The sequence below is a fragment of the Meriones unguiculatus genome, chromosome 17 (genome assembly GCF_030254825.1).
Source record: "Meriones unguiculatus strain TT.TT164.6M chromosome 17, Bangor_MerUng_6.1, whole genome shotgun sequence".
Taxonomy (NCBI): Eukaryota; Metazoa; Chordata; class Mammalia; order Rodentia; family Muridae; genus Meriones; species Meriones unguiculatus.
The window spans coordinates 32,714,822-32,736,252 of NC_083364.1; the positions used below are offsets into that span (position 1 = coordinate 32,714,822).

The 21,431-nt window shown below is 43.1% G+C and overlaps 1 protein-coding gene and 1 long non-coding RNA gene across 3 annotated transcripts in view; both read right to left on the reverse strand.

Annotated features, from left to right (window-relative positions):
* Positions 1 to 11,824: 11,824 nt before the first annotated feature.
* LOC132648523 (uncharacterized) lies at positions 11,825 to 13,760 on the reverse strand. Its single transcript, XR_009586932.1, has 2 exons — positions 13,575 to 13,760; positions 11,825 to 12,699 (listed from the first exon to the last, which is right to left on the reverse strand). It is a non-coding gene; the product is annotated as an uncharacterized LOC132648523 (long non-coding RNA).
* A 4,778-nt stretch (positions 13,761 to 18,538) lies between these two features.
* Positions 18,539 to 21,431, reverse strand: part of Mb21d2 (Mab-21 domain containing 2) — a 101,390-nt gene continuing 98,497 nt past the window's right edge. For both annotated transcript variants that reach the window (XM_021649249.2, XM_060370166.1), the window contains exon 2: positions 18,539 to 21,368. In XM_021649249.2, coding sequence (XP_021504924.1) covers positions 20,104 to 21,368 — 1,265 coding nt within the window. In that variant the 3' untranslated portion in view covers positions 18,539 to 20,103. The remainder of the gene's footprint in view (positions 21,369 to 21,431) is intronic.

Here is a 21,431-nt window from a genome sequence, read left to right on the forward strand (position 1 = left end):
AGGTTAGTCCATCTCCCCAGCCGCTGGTTCTTGGAATGGACTTTAAATCCTACCAAAAAGCAATTGATTACTCCCATGATACCCTTGCATCAATAGGCAAAAGTTGCCAGGCTGGTCATTACTGAAGTTCTCAGGATTCACGGCGGGGTAAGGCTGTCTTGTTTTCCCCTGGGAGCCTGCATAGCATCTTCCATGAAAGCTAGCCATCAGGGAAGAAACGTCCAGATCAGTACCAGTTTGATTGCTAAATGTTCCGAGACCAAAGGGTGTGATGTCTTCACCAATAGGACCTACCATCAAATTTCCACCGAAATATGTTTTGATTAAAAATAGGGCTGCCGAGATAACTTAGGGGGTAGGAGCACTTGCTGCCAGCCAAGCTTGATGACCTTGAGTCTAGTCCTTGAAATTCATATAGTAGAAGGACAGAATTGTCTCTTACAAGTTTTCCTCTTACCTACACACACATCTGTGACAAATGCATGGGTTTGTATACACATACACACACAAATGGATGAATGGATGGATGGGTGGGTGGATGAAAACATAAAAATAATAGTCATTAATACAATGTGATGAGGTTATAGAACAACAAGAGGTCTCATTCCTCACTGGACGAGTATAAATTGGTGCATCACCCACGATCACTGGAACTATTTACCGTGCAATGACTCACACATTCTATTTTTAGATATACACCAAAGGGAAGCAAGTCCATACGTTCAATCAAAATGTGTACAAAATATACATAGAAGCTTTATTCTTAGCCATTAAAAAAAAAAAAAAAAACTATTGAGATAGCCTACAGCTACAAACAACCCTAATGTTCACAGATGGACCATAGCTGTCCAAGCTGACCAAGCTTTAAAAAAACAATAACAAAAAACCAAAACTAAATGAAAACAACAACAACAAAAAACAAACAAACAAAAAAAACAAAACATGGTACTTTTACAAGGTAATGTATGTAGGAGAACAGCTTCAACCATGAGTCCAAGAACCAATTTCCAACCAAAATGAAAAGATTTTTTTATATTAAAATAAAAGCAAGAATAGCTATTTAGCCAAACACGTTTGGAAGAGAATTGGAAGTCGAGCCGCAGAGTGGAGACCCTTGAAACACGTGACTGAGAGACCTACTGGGCACGCTCTGCTTCCAGACCCAGGTGGTGAGTCACGTGTGCGTTGTGAAACAGATGTGTTAAAGGCACTCTGCAGGGTCACACTTTGTGCTTGCTTTCTGAATGGTTCGTTTCGCAAGAACGACAGTGTGATGATTCCATTTAGACAACTGTAGAGAAAGTGAATTAGTTTTTTTCTTTGCTTTACGTATAAAGTTGGGTAATCAGAGAAGCAAAGGAAGAGTTCCTGTGAATTTGTGGTCCATACGACAAATGGCCAGCTGTGTGGGTGACTCGTGGGCAGTTCTACCATCCACGTAAGTTGACGAGTGTATAGCCTATGTGTGGTGTAAGCAGGGAATCAGAGCAAGACATCTTCACACTGCCCAAATGCTACCCAGCTGTACCAGCCATCACTAGCCGCAGTGCTGAAGCTCCAAGGGTGGAAAGAAGACTGGAAAGAATGCCTCTTGAGAAGTTATGGTGGAGACTCAAAAAGAAATCTGATTAATGATGCATTTGAAGGTTACAGCGTCCAGACCACCAGGATTGGTTCATGGGTTGATAACTCAACGGGAGATTTGTGAAAAGACCTTAGACTTGGCCTATTTCACCAGTTTCATCATTATTTAGGCAAGAGGATTAAATAGGTCCCTGAGAAGCTGGGATGCAAAGAACAGCCCTCCTTCCACATTAGCACTGCCTACTGTTGGCATAGAATGCTTATTAAAGACTGAAGGAAGTAAATGCTTTTGTCTCTTCAAGGCCCTAAAAATCTATTCAAAACATTCTCTAAAAATTCCAGTGTCTCCCTCCTACAGCATGGCACCCTGTTGGCGCTAATGAAAATTCCTGTAAGTATTCAAGGAACAGATCATTCTTAATATTTAAACCTTTGAAAATGAATTTTTCATAGCCATCCAATTAATTTTGCAAGGCTGGACTACATTGTATTACATTTCTCTCTACAGCTGCCATAACTATCAGAAATTACATAATAGGATGAGAATGTCAGTCAGGTTTGCAGTCATAAAAATTATGAAGAAAAGTGGAAAAATTTACTGAAATACTGACATAGTGGATAAGCATTCCATATTTCTGAAAGGGATGAAAAGGTATAAAAATATCAATTAATTCATCTGAAAAAAAATCAGTTAATTCATCTAAATATCTGAGGTAGCCTAGATTGTGTTTAGAAAATAAAGTGATGGCCTAATAAATTTTTCATATAATATTCAAAATACAGTAACTACTAATCTGTAAACAATTCAGAGGGTATAGTACACTATAATATGGTGGCTCCCTGGGAATATAATACATTCTTCAGCATTACACACCAGTGAGGTAAAGGCAGATGTAAATAAGAATTGGAAGAAAATCAGATAATAGTAACTACAAAATCAGTAATAATCATTGAAAAGGCCGGTAGCCTTCAGCAAAAGTGTCAGTGATTCAGTGGTGGTCTGAATAGATTTGGCCCACATACACTTACATGTTTAAATGCTCAGCCCATAGAGAGTGGCACTATCAGGAGCTGTGGACTTTTTGGAGAAAGTATGGCCTTGTTGGAGGAAGTATGTCACTGTGGGGGCAGGCTTTGAGGTCTCCTATGCTCAAGCTACAACCAGTGTGGTACACAGTCCCCTTCTTCTGCCTGCGGATCAAGACGTAGAACTCTCAGCTCCTTCTCCAGCAGCCTAATGCTGCCATGTCCCACCATGGCAATAATGGACTAAACCTCTGAAACTGTAAGCCAACCCCAATTAGATGTTAATGTTGTTCTTTATAAGAGTTACCATGGTCATGGTGTCTTTTCACAGTACTAGAAAACCTAACTAAGACAGACTTTTTTAATGACAAAGGCAAACAGGACCAGATACAGAAGCTTAAATATGGCAGTTTCTTTCTTTTTTCTTTTTTCTTTTTTTTTTTAAATTTTATCCTCACACTCTACTCCCTCCAACCTCCCTTCTCCTCAGGGAAGGTAAAGCCTTCCCCGCCCCCACCCCCCACACTAACCTCCCTGATACTAACCTCCCCTGGCACATCAAATCACAGCAGGACTAAATACATCCTCTTCCACTGTGGCCAGACAAGGCAGCCACCTAGGAAAAAGGGATCCAAAGGCAGGCAACAGAATCCGAGACAGGCCCTACTGCCATTGTTATGGGACCCATATGGAGACCAAGCTACACATCTACTACATACGAGTGGGGACCAATGTCCAACCCACTCATGCTCTTTGTTTGGTGGTTCAGTCTCTGTGAGCCACCATGGCATAGTTTACTCTGTAGGTCTTCTTGTGGTGTTTTTGGCCACTTCTGCTCTCTAAATCCTTAACCCCACTCTTCCACAAGACTCCTCTGGGCTCCATCTACTGTTTGGCTGTGGGTCTCTGCATCTGTCTCCATCAGCTGCTGAATGAAGCCTCTCAGAAGGCAGTTATGCTTCTGTCTGCAAGCACAGCAGAGTATCATTAATAGTGTCAGGGACTGGCTCTCTCTCATAGGGTAGATCTCAAGTTGGATCAGTCGTTGGTTGGCCTTTCCCTCAATCTCTGCTCCATCTTTATTCCTGTACAACTTGTAGGAAGGACAAATTCAGTGTTAAAGTTTTGTGGGTGGGTTGGTATCCCCCCCCTCCACTGGAAATCCTGACTATAAGAGAAGGCCACTTTAGGTTCCATAATCCCCCCACTAAGAGTCTCAGTGAGGGTCACCCCAGGAGATTCCTGAGAGTCTTCCCTATCCCAGCTCATCCCAGAAATGCCCCCAACCAATTTCCTTCCTTTCTCCCAGCTCCCCACCCTGCTCTCTTCACACCTGATCCCCACTCTGTATGACTCTGCATCCCCTTCCCCATCCAATTTCCTCCCTCCATCCACCTCCAATGTCTACTTTATTTCCCCTTCTGAGTGAGATTCAAGCATCTTCCCTGGGGCCTTCCTTATTATTTAGTTTCTTTGGGTCTGTGGACTGTAACATGGTTATCTTGTACTTTATGGCTAATATCCACTTATAAGTGAGTACATACCATAAATGCCTTTCTGGGTCTGGGTTCCCTCACTCACAATGATATTTTCTAGTTCCATCCATTTGCCTGCAAATATCATGATGTCTTTGTTTTTAATAGCTGTGTAGTATTCCATTGTATAAATGCACCACAATTTCTGTATCCATTCTTCGGCTGAGGAACATCTAGGTTGTTTCCAGTTTCTGGCTATAAAAAATAAAGCTTCCATGGAATCTTATGAAAGAAGTGGGAAATAGTAAGATCTGGAGAGGACAGGAACTCCACAAGGAGAGCAACAAAACAAGAAAATTTGAACATAGGGGTCTTCCCAGAGACTCATACTCCAACCAAGTACAATGCATGGAAATAACCTAGAACCCCTGCACATATGTAGCCCATGGCAGTTCAGTGTCCAGGTGGGTTACATAGTAATGGGAAGAGGGACTGCCTCTGACATAATCTGATTGGTCTGCTCTTTGATCACCTCCCCCTGAGGGGAGAGTAGCCTTACCAGGTCACAGAAGATGACAATGCAGCCACTCCTGATGAGATCTGATAGACTAAGATCAGAAGGAAGGAGAGGGGTCCCTCCCCTATCAGTGGACTTGGGGAGGGGCATGCATGAAGAATAGGGAGGGGAGGTGGGATCAGGAGGGGAGGAGGGAAGGGTTTATGGGGGGATACAAAGTGATTAAAGTGTAATTAATAAAAGTTTAAAAAATAAAGCTTCCATGAACATAGCTGAACAAGTGTTCATGTTTATGGAACATTTCTTGGAGTCTATGTCCAGAGCTGGATAGCTGGTCTTGAGGTAGAACTAGTTCCAATTTTCTGAGAAACTGATGATGGCGGTGTCTTAATCATTCCATTCTCCTTTCTGTGGTCAGTGGCACAACAGCAACAAAGGAAGCGAGAAAACTAAAAATATTTTCTATGACACAACTAGGAAGCACTATGTCCCAAAGTCAGGTATTCACAAAAGTAGCTGCCAAATCTGGCAAAAAGAAGACCTAGGAAGGTAAGCAGAAAGCATGGCCAGATAGCTCTCAAGTAAAAGCAGCTGACCACAGTGGCCTCCAAAGCATGAGGCTCACTGAGAAGGGACAAGGCAGTTAGCACTTCTTGGAGTCAGGAGACATCCTCAGTAGGTCTGCCCTGGCTAAACCAGTTTTCAGTGGTAATACAAGTGGTATCACTGAGTTCTAAAGCTTAGAAAGATGTTGAGTCATCATATCTTCCCTCCCTTCCAGAAAGAGCTCTTTCTAACACTCCAGAAAAATTCACCCTGCTTTTAAAAAAGGGAAACAAAACAAGAGGTAGAGGGAAAGTACATTTTAACAGCAGAAAATATAAATTACAGGAAAATCGTTAAAATGGGCCTTAACATATTTTGACTGCATCTTATAGTGATACACAGAAAGATTCCATGCAGGTTGCTTCTGGGGAATGAAAGACTTCAGTGCAGCACAGATTCCCGCACGCTACAATCCTGACCGATGAGGCAAAAGGTACCCATTGGTACAATAGTGACATGGTTGATAATGGGGTAACCAGCCACTTTCTGATTGTTTGCAGCCTGCTCCACAGGAGATATTTCATTCCCAGAACTTTAAATATAGTAAAGATCCATGAGTAAGAAGGTTATGGGCCCTAGGGGAAGGTAATGCTGCTCTGCTAAATGGGCATGTTGTCAAACTGCCTTCTACATCTTTATTTTTATCCCATTAATATGTGAATTTTTACCCTTAGTTGGAGAATCTTATTTATGCACTGGATAGTGATTAATGCAGAGATTACTTTGATAATTTGATTAACAAATTAATGCACAGATATTTTGGTTAAAGTGGTATTAATTAATATCACTTATTTGAGAATAAGTGACTCTCAGTGCTCAGCCATAGATGAATCATCTCTCTCAACCTCACTCCATCCAAGGCTTACAGAACATTGTCAAAGAGGGGGAGAAAATAATGTGAGAGCTATAAAATTGCATGGTGTGTGTGTGTGTGTGTGTGTGTGTGTGTGTGTGTGTGTGAAATTCTATCTTCCAGATATGGCATGGCCATTGGATACAAGAACTCAGAGCAGCACATGAAGAACAGGAACCCTACTAGCAGAGACTCTATTGGCAGTGAATGATTGCTGACAGAGGGAGAGTCAGTTTTCTTTGGGGGTATGACCACATGTAGGCTGTTCATACACCAGTGGCTACTCTCAAATCCATAAGCATATAGGCCATACCAGATAATAATAAGAAGAAGACAATGATGAATTTGCAAGGGAGATAGGTATGTTTGGGAGTCTTGGGAGGAAATGGAGGAGGTAATAGGGTTTAGGTCCCGGCTGAGATTTTGTCTGGTTGAACTGGTGTACTCTGTGAGATGTAACTCATACCTGATACTGCTAAATTGGCCAAGTATATGGGGCTAGATTGATCATGAGCTCCAGGGGAAAACCTACCATTATCATTCTGCAAAGAAACATAGTGATAATAGGTCCCCTAGTGGACTGCAATGCCCTTAAATCAGTGCATCACTTGACGCTTCTTCTTGCAATGGCAAGAATTAACAGAGATCCCCAACTGCACAGCCTGAAGAGAACTCTGGGGAACTCATCCCGGAATGAGATGTCCTTATCACCTGCCCCCTCAAGGCTCAGGGTACCAAGTGGAAGAGAAGGTGGAAATACTGTAAGAGCAAAAGATGGCAGATGACTCCAAGGAAGTAGCGTCTTCCTCGGGCTGATCAAACAGATTTTTGAAAATATTTTACTGTTCATCAGGAGATACTTTGAGAATTACAATTAAATTGATGATGTGTTATGAGCCTGTCACATCAACAGTGAATTTCACATGTTCTTATGAACACAGCTATTAACAACTTCTACTATTTTTCTGAGTACTAAATATTTATATTTAATCTTTTAGTGTTATTTTTCTTTTTGCTGGACTTCGCACATGCTAGGCACTTTTCTCTTTGTGTGTTGAGGTGGGTGAGTGTGTGGTATGTGTGGTGTGTGTCATATGTGTATATGTATGTGTGGTGTGGTGTGTGTGTGCTATGTGTGTGTGATGTGGTTTGTGTTGTGGTGATGGTGTGTGTACATGAGCTGTGTGTGTGTGTGTGTGTGTGTGTGTGTGTGTGTGTGTGTGTGGTGTATTCATGTGTATGTAGGGAGGTGCACTTTCCTGTACATGAATTTGTAGAGGTCAGAGTAGATGTCACATGTGTTCCACCGCTGTCCTCCACTTCGTTTTGAGGAACAGTCTCTCACTAAGCCAAGAACTCACCCCTTCAGCTATCTTGGGGAATCTTCCTGTCTCTGCCCCTGATCCCCCAACTCAAGGGTTACAGGCATGTGCTACCAGAGCTTTTGCGTGGGAACTGTGGATTTGAAAGCAGGTCTCCACACTTCCACAATCAGCAGTTTATCAACTTATCCATATTCCTAGCCCATCACTGTGTTGTACTGATTGCACTGCATTGCATTGTCTATAATGTATTGCACTGATTGTATTACATTATATTGATTGTATTGTATTGATTGTATTATATTAATTGTATGGTATTGTGTTTGACTGTATTCTTTTGAGACAGGGTCTCACTAAGTTGCTGAGGCTGGCCTTGCACTTATAATCCTACTGCTGTAGATTCTAGAGGATGTTCTCATTTTCACAACCACACAGAAGACTAATAACATAGTAACTGTAAAAATGTTTTTGTTTATGTAGTGTTTTTGGCATAGAACTCGGTCTATGAAAAAATTTTAATTACCCTCTGTGACTATTATTAGACCTTGAACGGCTTTAGAAATTAAGTTTTTCTGTAGATTTGGTTTTTTAAACAAATCCAACCAAAAATGGTAAAGCAAAATAGCACTCAGATGTGAACCTGATTCAGCAGCAGCAGTCATTTCAGTGACAACATTTGAACCTCAAATCTAAAGTACAGTCAAGCTGCTTTATATAAATGTCCTATGTGTCAGAAGCCAAGACAAGTGAGACTCCATCTCCTGACATGTTTGCTGCAGCTGTGTTTATAACACAGCTGTGGTGTCGCTGCTGCAGCAGGATTCTTCAGACCTGTAGAAAGTGAGAACATCTCTACTTCTAGCCCCCTCCGAAGTCCTTTCACACTGCAGATCTTTCCTAACCATCGTGACAATTTAGCCTCATTAGCCTCCAAAGCCCTTCCTCCATACATGAGCCCAATACTTCTAGCTAAGTTCAACTTAGCTAGAACTGTCACTGGCTTTTTATTTGAACTTTTTAGAATAGTCCTTTTGTTACTTAATATATTTCCAACTTTATAATTAACTCTGCCCCTTATAAACTTTATACTCCTTGAAGGAAAAGCTAAATCTTTGTATGTGTTTGTATATGTGTGTACACACAAATTCTAAACACATAATTATAATTATATGAATATATTATATAATTATATATGTGTGTTTTGCACATAGATGGGCATGTGGGTGAGGGTGAGTGCAGACCACCATGTATATATTGAGATGAGAGGACACCTCACTTTCTACCTTGTTTTAAACAGGGTCTCTTGACCACTGTATACCCAACAGTAGGCAGCTTAAGAGCTTTTGGAGACTCCCCTGCTCTGCTTGACACAGGAGTGTAAAGATTACAGATATGAGCTACCACACCCAACATTATGTGGGGTCTGAGAAATCAAACTTAGGTCCTAATGTCTTAGCCATCAAATTTCCCACACCACTACCTGAAAAGCTGCTTCTTGATGAGTATGGGTCATAGGCCCTGCTGGTAATATTTGCACCATTTTTGGATACATATGGGGTGTGTAGATTGCTACTGACACTTAGTAGTGGTCCAGGCAAGAGATGCTGCAGAGAGCAAAGCAAATATGCCGGGCACTCACTCACAGTGAAGAGATGCTTGGCTCAAAACACCAGCCATAGCAAACATGAGATGCCGTGAGCCGGCAAGACAGTGTCAACAGATACGTGTCATTCAAGTTATGAAATTTTCACATGAGTGCTAAGCTCTGTCTGTATCTGAGCATCTAGGACTAGCATTTGCTTCCCATTTCAGTAGACTGAAAACTCCAGTTCTCTCCTTTAAGACTCTCAGGCTTGCCAGGTGGTGGTGGTACACGCTTTTAATCCCAGCACTGGGGAGGCAGAGGCTGGTGAATCTCTGAATTGGAGGCCAGCCTGGTCTACAGAGTGAGTTCCAGGACAGCCAGAGCTACACGGAGAAACCCTGTCTCAAAAAACCAAACCATCATCACCATCATCATCATCAATATTCCCAGGCTTTTTTAACTAGGTGCTCTATGAATATCTGCCAAGTGAATAATTAAGTATTGAAGTGTTAGCAGAGCCCTCATTCTCCGATATATTGGCTTGACATTTGCATTCTAGAATTCTAGGGCCCTCCTACCTTCTAGGCAAGCACTCTAGCACTGAACCTTATCTCAAGCTCTCATTTTACTTCCTAACAAGTGACACACTAAGTAACCTAGACTGGTCATGAACTTTTGATCCTCTTCTCTTGGCCTTCAGAGTAACTAGGATTATAGGTCAGCACCATCAGTCCTAGCTAGAATGAATACCTTTACAAATCATCTCATCACATGCCTTTTAATGGTCAATGAAAGCAATGTGGGTTTTTTTTTTTTTTCCAAAAAGTTTCTACGGGAAATTCTCAAATGTACAACAAATAGATGTTGTGCCTCACTGAGCCAAAGGACACCATCCGCACACTGTGGGGAATCCCGTCCCCCAGGACTGGAAAGGAACTCATTGAAATATCCATGGGCAAAACTGGACTAGAGAGCAAAGAGACAGACGAGTTACATGGCTAGACCGAAAGATGGCTGCTTTCATTTATCAAGTACTCTGAAACAAAAACACAGGGACAAGACTCTTATTTCGTTGAAATAAGCTGGTGCCACCCTACATCTTATGTATATGTGTCTAGAGATGTCTGTGTGGTGATCTACTTCCCAGAGCTGATTCTCCCCCCCCCGCCATATTTATGTCCCTTTCAGCAGGATAAATGCTCCACGAGGCCCCAATCCCTTCCCCGATTTGTGAGAAATTCGTTCAAAGGCTGGAAGGAACTGTATGGAGGAAGAGGATACATAGTTCCTTTTAAATCATTTTCTTCCAAGGCATTCTGTTCTGTGAATCATTTAAGCCAGTGGTCCTCAACCTTCCTGATGCTGCGACCCTTTAATGCAGTTCCTCCTGTTGTGGTGACCCACCTAACCATAAAATTATTTTCATTGCTACTTCACAACTGAAATTTTGATACTGTTATGAATTATAATGTAAATATCTGATAGTCAGGATTTCTGATATGCGACCCCCGTCATTCAATGCCTCCCCTAAGGGGTTCTGACCCGTAGGTTGAGAGCCACTGATTGAGCACAGAAAATTCAGAAATTCCCTTCACCGTGCACTTGCCCTTCCACACAGGTGACTGGTGGTGGCGGGCGAGGGGCTGCCGCATCAGTGTTTGGAACTAGGAGCACGGAGAGTGTGAAGACACCATCTGTACATTCATTTAAAACTCCAGCACCTGCAGTTGCTTATACAAACCTCGGAGAGCTTGCCAAGACACTTTTTGTAGGATAATGGGAATGCTTAGAAGGCAAATTTTTCTGAGAAGTCATGGGAAACTGGGGCGTCGGGAATGTGTGACGGGATTAAGACGTTGAAACATTAAGAGTTTGAGGTTTATAAAAAGAGTACAGGTTGTTAGAGTGAGAAATAGGAAACAGGTTGTTTCATATACAGACTTGAGAGGGACCTCTTAATTCATCCCATGTCTGATGTGGCTGTTACCTTAAAACAAAACAAAACAAAAAAAAACTATAAATATTGAGACTGGGCATAGACATTGAAGGGACTCTAGCCAGCCTGAGCATGGCAAACACAACTCTGGCCGGCCTTGACCTTCTCCCCCATTACCTCTGCCTTGCAGGAAGCCATTAGATTACATTCCTAAAGCTAGTCAGCAAGATCAGTTCTCTTCTTTGACCACTTCCTCCTCTGAAGGCTGACTGCCAAAGTCAGCTACCAAAATATTAAAGCCCAGCAATCAAAAGCCCCCTTTGCTTCACCTAGTTAACATGCCCAATTAAAATTAAACACCCCATCCCAATATGGCATTTCCCTATTGGCCATCTGTCTCTTCTGTATCCAGAAACAGTCCTTTGATCAGACCCCCAACTATAGACAAACACCCCTTTCCTGTCTTCCTGGTCCTCTTCTCCCTTGTCCCTTCTCCTGTCTTTGTCTCTTATTCCCAGCCCTTTGTCCCTCTAGGACAAATAAATCTTCTTTGTGGTATAAAGTTGGTCTTGGAAGTCAAGCATAGGGAAGTACCAGGCAACCGGGGCCTGAGTTCAGTATTCATCAGACTAAGACTGTGTTTGTAAAGATGAGGAACCCATCCACAGACCTGCTTGACTCTTCTTAGTTCTTCTGCTGTACTTTGCAGGTATCCTTCAAGAGACATTAGCATAGAGGAGAGGGCCAGAAGGTGAATGTGACCCAGAGGAAGGATTGTCCTGACGATAGTCACGCTGCGATCCTGTCAGAGTCACAGGGTTTTGTTGGGAGGCATTGTCCCCAAAGGTTTCCACCACAAGGTGAACACATGGGAGGTAAAAATCAAATTTAAGTAAATTATATATACAATCTAGTCACTGTCACATGATCCCAAATGGCATCTTTATTTTTCTTTTATAATTCCCATATGAAACTGAACAAAACTGATGTGTGAGCTAGTCAAGGTCAATGCTTTAACTAAATTTTAAGGAGCGACAAAGCCTTCAATTTACCGGTAAAAAATCCTTTTGTAAGGAATAGCTTTTAAAATGACAAAAACAGCAGAAAGTACAGAGAGATATCTGTACCGGTGACAATGAGCCTGACTTTGGGGAGCTCTCAAAACCATATGCTGGGTCTGGAGAGATGGCTCAGCAGTTAAGAGCTCTGGCTGCTCTTCCAGAGGACCCGAGTTCAATTCCCAGCACCCAGATGACAGCTCACAACTGTCTGTAACTCCTGTTCCAGGGGATTCAACACCCTCACACAGACATACATGCAATCAAAACACCAATGCACATGAAATAAAAATAACTTATTTTAAAAAATATATGTCATCCATAAAGGCTGAAGCAATGTCTTCTCATTATTATATCTTATCTGAGAGATACCTCCTGCCTTCTGGAGCCCATGTCTGAGTCTGAAAATCCCACCCATCAGTCATACATAGTCTGCTATTGTTTAATCTTGTGTCCATCTTCTGTCCGGATAATTATTTTCCCTGTACACCTATCAGTTATCGACAGGAGAGGGATCTTTAGAGGTCTGCAAATCTCACCATTCAATCTACAAAGATCGAGTAAGTCTCAGAGAAGGGGAACAATTTTCTCGAAGCCATCTAGGTGACAAACCAACAATCTCTGATGCAGGTGGTCCAACTCATCCCAACTGTAGCGTTATGGTCCATCTTCCCTGACCTCCCCAGCCACTGAAGTATCCTCTTCTTTCACCAGCTTCCCACTCTCAGGACACTGATCTAGGAAATATAAATAAATATTCTGGAAATGTCTGCCCATCACCCACAAAGGATCTGATGTGTTCAGTTTCATTTTGCATGCCAAAATGGGAAGCTTCTTTGCATTTGGTCCCTTTAGCAAGGACACGTTTGGCTCAGATAACAGGTTTTTGTTTGAATCTTCCAGGAAGAGACTGTGTAGAGAATCGAGGGGACAACAAAAGTCAAAACCAAAAAGTCAAAACAAAAGTCAAAAATGTCTGTTTTTCAAGATAGCAATGGTCATCATAAGAAAGATCAGCTCCTCCGTGGACGAGGCACTTACACTGTCACTAAAACTATATCCCACCGTCTCTAATTTGGATTCGGATTCTCATTCTAATTTTTAAAGTTATGAATGTAAGAATATAGATGTACACAGTGTCATGGCAAAGATTTTAGAGCAGGTAAAGTCTCTCAATGTTTTTTTAATAAATGCCTGCAAATTGTTAAAATATCCTATTTTAAGCCTTAAAATTATAAATACATAATTTTAAAATACAAAATGAAAAAATACAAAAATAAATACAAAATGAAAACATACAAAAATAAATACAAAATAAAAAAATAATTTTTTTTTATTTTAAAATAAAAAATTCACATCTTTCATTTTTATATTAAGTTGTTGGCTGCCTCCAACTGGACCCAACTCTTTTTTTTTTTTTTCAATGCAGTTTATTCAGAAACCTTGAACAATCCTCGGACCCTGGGGAAAGCCAGCCCACAGCTTAAATAGCCTCTGGGTAGCCAACCCAGGCGTGCCATGTGGGCAATGCAGATAGGTCCACATACATGGAAGCAAGCCAGATCCTCAGCCTTAGCCAAATGTGGAATTGTTCGTGACAGAGAGCACTCACCATCGGGAAGGTAGAAGGTGGAAACCAGCTCCATCTTTAAGGCATAGCATTCCGCAGCTCTCTACAGTTCCCCCTTTTTGTTTTAGATGCATCAGGCAAGAGTAGAGGTCTGATCTCTGATAACTCTTAACTAAGATCCTAAACGACACCTTTTTCTACAAAACAAACAAACAAAAAACCAAACAAAACCCTCTCCCCTCACATCTTGAAAGGAACGATGTGTTGTTGATAGGAACTTTTTAATTTCACTTCCCGACTCTCACGTCAGGAACTACAGTGACCAGAGGGTCACTTCACCCATTCCCCTTCTGTCAACCAAAAACTTCCTGTAAGTGGTTATTTCTCTCCCTCACGGATCTTTCAGTGTCAAGTTCAATTTCTCTAGAGACCCATCTGTTCTACTGATGAAAACACTGACATTTTGCCCAGGACTTGTTATCTGAATGCAGGTGCCCACAAATTACAATGCATCCTAAACAGTGAAGACTAGATTCCAACCCCAGAGGCATCAGGACACAGGAAGTTTTAAATTCTATTTTAGAATGATTTGCTTTATTTTTAATTACGTGTGTGCGGGTGTGTGTAGAGGGGTTGCTATGTTTTCATGGGTAAAGACACCCAAGGAGGCTGGAGGCATTGGTTGCCCCCTGGAGATGGCATTACAGGTAGTCATGAACTGCCCAAAGTGGTGAATTCGGGTCCTCCATAAGGACAGTATGCTCCTAAGAGCTAAGCCATCTCCCCAGCCCCGATTCTGAAGCAGACAAACAACCTCAGGCCCCGACTCTTCTACATACTTAATTATCTGTAAGTCTGAACTAGTTACCTACTTTGGCATAACACTGAGATTTACTATGTTTGAAGTTTTGCGATGATTTGAACGCGTTCACACATACAAAGAATCAAACAAGAACTGTTGTCACAGGTGTCCCGGAGTTGCCCTGGAAGTGCCCATCCTGCCCACTGGACATATTGCTGCAACTTAATGAGGTTCTTAACAGTCCAGTGCTGGGGAAATGAAGACTTCAAGCTTGTAAGGGAGTGGCCTTATGGATCTAAAATTGGCATTTCTTTGGAGACTGAGGCAATTTAAGCTAGCTTCTGAAGAAGAGCGAAGAAGAAAACAGCTCCTCAAATTCCCTGTTTTACAGACATGGAAGCTAAATAAAATCTTAAGGTATATTTCATGCTCTCACATGTAACCCCCTTTTCTTTAACTAAGTGACAGGGTTGACAGCAATGGAAACTAGATCACAGAATCCTTACGAAGGCCCAAATAACAGTTTCTTAATCGTAGGCAGACAGGGGAGTGATCCAGAGAAGTTCCCCTGTGGGCGGCCACTCCATGCTAAAGATGAATTATGATTTTAAGAGTCATGTAATAATTGGTCACTTGCTGTTGCAAATTTATTTTTGCTTTGAGAAAGGGTCTCATGTGGATAAGGCCGGCCTCCAATTTGCTATAAAAGGAGTGAGATCTCTTTTAATTCCCTAATAATCAGCACACAGCTGGGATGCGAGGATGCCAGCCAGCCAGACGGACACCATCCTTCTGGGTGACTGCTATTGCCAGGCTGTGCTACCATACTGTGTACCACGGTAGCTGTTCAGGCTGTGCCTTGCCCTAAGCGACTCCATTTTACGAGCAGGATTTGACTTTAAGTGCAAATGCAGAGGCAGGATGACTCTGAACCCCGTGGATCCAGGAACACCATCCACGAGCTACAGGCTAGTAAGTAACTTATTCTTAAAAGCGAGAAGGGTGCAGCTATAAACTTATCACAGAAGTTACACGGTAGGAGCACATGGGCACCATAAAATCCTGTCAGGAAAACCAGGCTTCAGAACTGACTGAACAAGACAGACCAAGGAAAGCGTTCTGACTTGCTCATCTAGACCCCAGAGGCTACTCAAAACCATCAACATAAAGGCCCCAACTGAGCTCTTGGTGTGTGCTTCATGGGACTGACAAATCTTGCTTCTCTGTCTGGCTTCAGCTCTGCTCAGTTCCCACTATTTATACTGTGAAACCCAGATCTTGAGTCTCCAAACGACCAAAAGGATTTGAGTCCGATGCATAACACACGAGGGTGTCTGCCCTTTACAAAGACAAAGGGGCAAGCGACACCCCCCCCCCCAACTCTGGAAGAACAAGGTTTTTAAAGGGGCAAAACGCAAGTGGGGAAGTACAAGTCTTGGCATTACAGGATTGGATAAGAGGGTCTCTAAGGGAGCTGACCTTTAAAATGATTGGTTTGTTTTTAGGCTCCAAGACTGCAAATGGTCAGGCCTGGCTACCTGGGGGATACCAGACCCCTGGTACTGCCCTGTTACGTGCAGGTTAGGCTGTAGCAAGGGGGAGGGGGAGTCAGCACATTCTATTGGCTTTCTTAGGGGCTTCTTGACTCAGTCACACCCTGAGATTTATCTGGGTGGGGGACTGCTGCTGGACCTCTGCTCGGAAAGGACTGCAATCTGGTGGTTTTGCCCAGCCCCAGAAATTAACTGAAGTTTTTGAACCTCTTATTACGACCTACTCAGGCTGTCAATTGCCCACCCTCTAGTTCATCCAATTGGACCCAGCCCTGTCTTTGACCTTTACAGCCTCGCTTGGCTCAAGCCTGAGGTTCAGCTCAGCTCTGGTCGTATGGCTTAACCTTACAGAAGATGCTCAGTGTAGTGAATTATCTCATCTCCCCTTTTCCCAGGAAATTTGCCTTACCTCCTTGTCAGCATCCAGTTTCTGCCTCTCAGTGAGGCTTTCTGGGGGTTTCATGAACTCTGCTGTGGGCTCTTTAACTCTTTTGAGACTATTCTGTCTCTCTCACACACACCATCTCATACCTCGGGAGGGTAGAGAGATGGTTCAGTGGTTAAGAGCACTTGCTGTTCTGAGGTCACACCCTACCCCAGCAGCCACATCAGGTGACTCACAACTACCTGTTACCCCTGGCTGCAGGACTGGATGCCTCTCACCTCTGTAGGAATGTGCACTTGAATGCACAAACACATGTATAGACAAACAGTTTAAGAACATAACCCTTTTTAAAGTTGAATTCCTTGGTGTCTGAGCCAAACAACCAACATGGAGTTGTGACCAGCATCCCAAATTGTACCGGAAAGTGTTAACAAAAGTCCATCGGAGGAAATCTCCAATTGGTGACAGGAGAGAGTATGTGGGTGTGCACCGGGTGACGTGGGAGGGTGTGGTAGGGGCTCTCACACTAGGCTCAGATGTCCGCTCCCTGGTCCTCATACTACCACCCAAGAGCAAAATTAGCCGTATGATTCCACCATTTTCTGTTAAGTAATTCGCAAAGTAACTTCAGGAAGTCTTATTTTTAGTGTTTCAACTTGAGTGGCCCTACTAACTCTGAAAATGACTTTTACTTGCATCCGTACATCTTCCATTTCAGAAGAAAGGGCAGAGGAAAATCTTCTGAGACAAGTGAGAGCCAGCCCTATAAAAGAGCCAAAAGCCTGTTGAGTAGTAAGTTGTGAATGCCTCAAAAAAAAAAAAAAAATCAGATACATGTAATTTTAACATTATGGCTCCAGCGTTAAGGCACTTTTATCTTGTATTTGAAATACAAATGCAATTTTCTGGGCTGCAGAAAGACAGACTGGTAAGAACTCAATGGATTATGTTTAAGGGAAAGGAATTAAGCTACTTTCCATGCATTTACCCTTGACCTCAGAGCGTCTTAGATGAATTTATGGCCTGGACTGGAAGTCTGGGGATTAAACAATGGCTGTTAAAGTTACTGACACCCAGAGGTCTTTGCACATTTCCATGTGAAATTTACATACTGTGTTCTCCACTGTGGCTAGATATGGCAAAAGGGGAAAACGTCAGGGTTAATATGCTAAAACCTTATTATATCTGCAATGCAATTTTATCTGAAAGCAAAGCATTTAAAGTACAGTCAGTGTGGTTAATTGTACTTGAGATGTTTGTTCTTGGTATGTTCTGGTAGTATAGCTGACTTCAGAGAAATGGTTTCTGGAACACATGTGCCCATATCCACAGTACACCTGTGTTTTAGCCTATACAGTAAAACAAAATGATCACAGTAGCTACATAGACTACTATTATAGTAGTATGTACTATATAATAGTATAATAGTATGTACTATTTCATTGAGGATTGAATGAAATCAGCACATACCAGCTCTAAATACAAGGATAAAAGGCACGAATCCTTCATAGCTATCCCAGGAAGAAAAGAAACACACACCAACCAAAACAGCTCAGCCAGGCATACTTGATTAAACATTGTGATGAACTGAACCTTATTCAAAACCAGCTAAAATACCATTGATGAGGAAGTCCAGTAAGAAAAGAGGCCTCAGGCTCTGGGTTCTGATGGCTCATGGTTTCATTTCCATCTCCTACAGCATCATCAGGTGTCAGCCGCCATGACTCCGTGATAGCTGTCAGTAACCATATAACCCATATATATTGCTTCCCAGGAAGGTGTCATGCGCTTCTGTCTCAGCTCTCCACAGGGTAATTCCCCAGTTGGAAGAAACTGAAATTGGCTGGCCCTCATTAGTGTCTGTGACCAAGGAAATATGGGTTTGTATCGCTCGCTTTTCCAATCAGGAGGCACATCTGGATCTGTGAAGCCGTTGTTTAATGAGGTCATACGTTTCGTGGAAGATAAGTAAATACCAAATGAGAAATCGCCAGGAAAGAACACAGGCTGTTCACTCTGTAGACTTCTAGCCTAAAGGTGGGGTCTATACTTACCAACCACTACTGCACTACTAAGAAGAAAACAATGTCAAAAATAGGTGTGCTGATACATACATGAAATCCCAGAACTCTGAGCCCAGGCTGAAGTATCTAGAGCTCCAGGCTAAAGCTAAGTGGCTACATAGTGAAAAAGGGTGGAAGGAGGCGGGAGGAGGGGGAGAGGGAGAAAGCAGCTCTGAGATTGCAAAGTAGTAATGACAACAAAATTCCAAGGCCAATATGTTTTTTTTATTTTTGTGTTTGACTTGAGATTGTTGAATGATTTATAAGCATCACATTAATTCCCATGCAAAACTCCAAGACCACATATGCCTGATTCCACTTGGCCAAAACTCAACCCAAGAGTCTGGACTTTCAAACCCAAAACCACCACGTTGCCTGTCTCTTCCCCTAGTGGATATCATCAGTGTCATCTAGATCAGCAGGCCCGTCCAGGACTCAAGCACCACAGTTTACCTTGAGTTCACCCCAAAACATGGGCTAATGCCCCACAGCACCTAAATCTGGGCAATAGTTTCAGTCAGAAAATAGGATTCCTTTATTCCAATACAGCCACCTAGGTATTTCCTGGTTCCTGCTCTACAGTGAAACCTGCTTTGAACAGGCATGGTATCTTCCATTTGGGGATAATTCTACCGGTCAGTTTCCCTCAAGATCTCGGGAGAAAGTAAGGAGACTTTATAAAAGGAGAGGGGAAAAGAAGACTCTCTAGAACCCCCAAGGAAATAAATACAAAGAGACCCACTTTATCAAGTATTATCTCCCCTAGCTTACAGCGGTCAGTGAACAGGTATAAAGCTTTCAGGACTCCCTCAGTAAGGCAGGAACCAGAACTGTCAAAGAGGGCAAAAACGGGACCGACAATTAGAGGAGAACTAGACAAATGCAGACTCTGTTGACTGAGAAAACTAAATGAAAAGCGATGGCATTTTCCAGCAAGGATGTTAATGTATATGGAAACACACATCGCGGCTATGACAATGGCAAAGACTTCATTAGTGCAAATAACAATTAGAATGGTGTGCTCCTTAATAGGATTTAAATAAGGCTTCAAATAATCACAAACACTAAAACTAACATTTGGAAACCTTAATTCTGTTTGGAAAGCTATCAAACCCTCCCTCCAAGCCACCCAATGTTTGCTGATTCGAGGACAATTACATTCAATGAGGTTGCTCAGAAACAGTGTGCATCATTCTCTCTTGAAGTTTCTGTCTGGTGGAAAGGGGGAAACTTTCTGACTGCTGGTGCAAAGAAATAAACGCAGCCAGCTTTTACAGGGCCCCTAGGTTCTTAGGACTCTCAGCTATCTTTCTCAGTGAAAACTCAGAAGAACAAGGTAAAAAAAAAAAAAAAAGAAAGAAAAAAGAAAAAAAGAACGAAAGCCAAGGAGTGTATTTCAAATATGTCAGAATGAAATGTGTTTCCCCAAACATACCAACAAATCTACACTGGGTGCGAGACAGATTCATGGGCAGTGTCATCTATGGCTCAAGTTCTCCTTAAAAATGAATGCCATTGAAAACACACACACACACACACACACACACAATAACTAGAAAACAAACAGCAAAGTCAGGCAGAATATGAAATAGTAATAATACTGTTTCAGAGCCTGCACCATCCTGCAGAACCAGGAAACTTAAAATGTGTTCTTACCAAATCCAATGTAAGCTGGATATGTAAAAACAGAACGACAGAATCACAAACCACGCTACACGGTACATAAGTTTTTAGAACCGAGGGGGATGGGGGGGAGTCAACAAAACACTCAGAAAAATTTATCATCGATTCTGAAATGGGGCCTCGTGACGTCGTCGGGGTTGATAAAGACTGAGATGGACTTCCCTGGATTCTCAGTCACTAGCTGCTGCAGTTTTTTGGCCAGGCGGTCATCAGGCTGGTTGGGGTCCCCTCCGTCGGACTGCGGTGAGGGGATGCTGGTGGTGCTGCCTCGACGCTGTAGCTTCAGCGTCAGCCGGTTGGCTGCCTTCACGTGCTCGATGGCCGTGCGCAGGTGCTCTGCTGGGTCGGAACGAACGGAGGACAGCTTCCGGGCGTGGAGCATGACCGTCTCCTCCGACAGGTGCTCCAGCATGTTGCACTGCGGGATGAAATAATTAGGGCACATCTTGTTGACCAGACAGTGCTGCAGGTCGTCAATGAGGCCCAGCAAAAAGTGGGCCGCGTAGTCTTCTTGAGCCAAGTAGCTGGCGGGGAGCCGGTCGCAGGCCCAGAGCATCATGCTCCGCAGGTGATAGGGGCTGATGGCCTTGGGCCTCGACAGGAGTTTGATGATGATGGCTTTGCAGGCCTGGTAGGCCTGCATGAGGCTGCCCGAGATGCACTTTTTCAACTGCACCTCGCTCCTGGCAAAGGACAGTCGCCACTCATTGTCCTTCTTGCCCTTGTAGGAGCAGGCTGGCACCAAGTAAAAGCCACTGATGACCTCTTCCTCAGTGATCTTCCCATCCCAAAAGTGGTTCTCCATGAGCCAGCTCTGGGCCACAGCGGGCCAGCCTTTGAAGGACACCACGGGGACAATATCGTACAGCATGCGGCTGCTCCCCACGCCCAGAATGATAGAGATGATGGTCCCGTTTTTCTCTACCTTTTCCACCTTGGGCATCCCTCTCTGGGGTTTCTTCTGTATCTCCGACAGGACGATGCTGATGGAGTCGTAGAACCAGTCCGCCACTTTGGTGGGAGAGAAGAAGTAGTTGGTGGCACCGTTGATGTGATCTGCAATCGTGCAGCAATCTTTCCACTTACTGATTGTCCCCTCGTCAAAGAGCCGGAGGCTCAGCCAGGAGTGGCACAGGGCTGAGTGGCGCATATCGAGTGTCACAGGCTGATTGCGGTCATGCAGCTTCAGGGCGGGCACCAGAAGAGTGAAGTCCATGTCATAGTCGGTGCCCCGGGCGTAGGCGTTTAGCTCATCCAGGTCCAGGTCCACCACACCTTCTCGGACTCCTCCCGAGAGCAGCAGATACTCGTTAGCCACCGGAAGTTTTTGATCTAGCTTTTGCACCATGCCTAGGAACAAAAAAGAGGAAACACTGTTACAGGAAGCAAGCAGCCAAAAGCAGACCTCAGGTG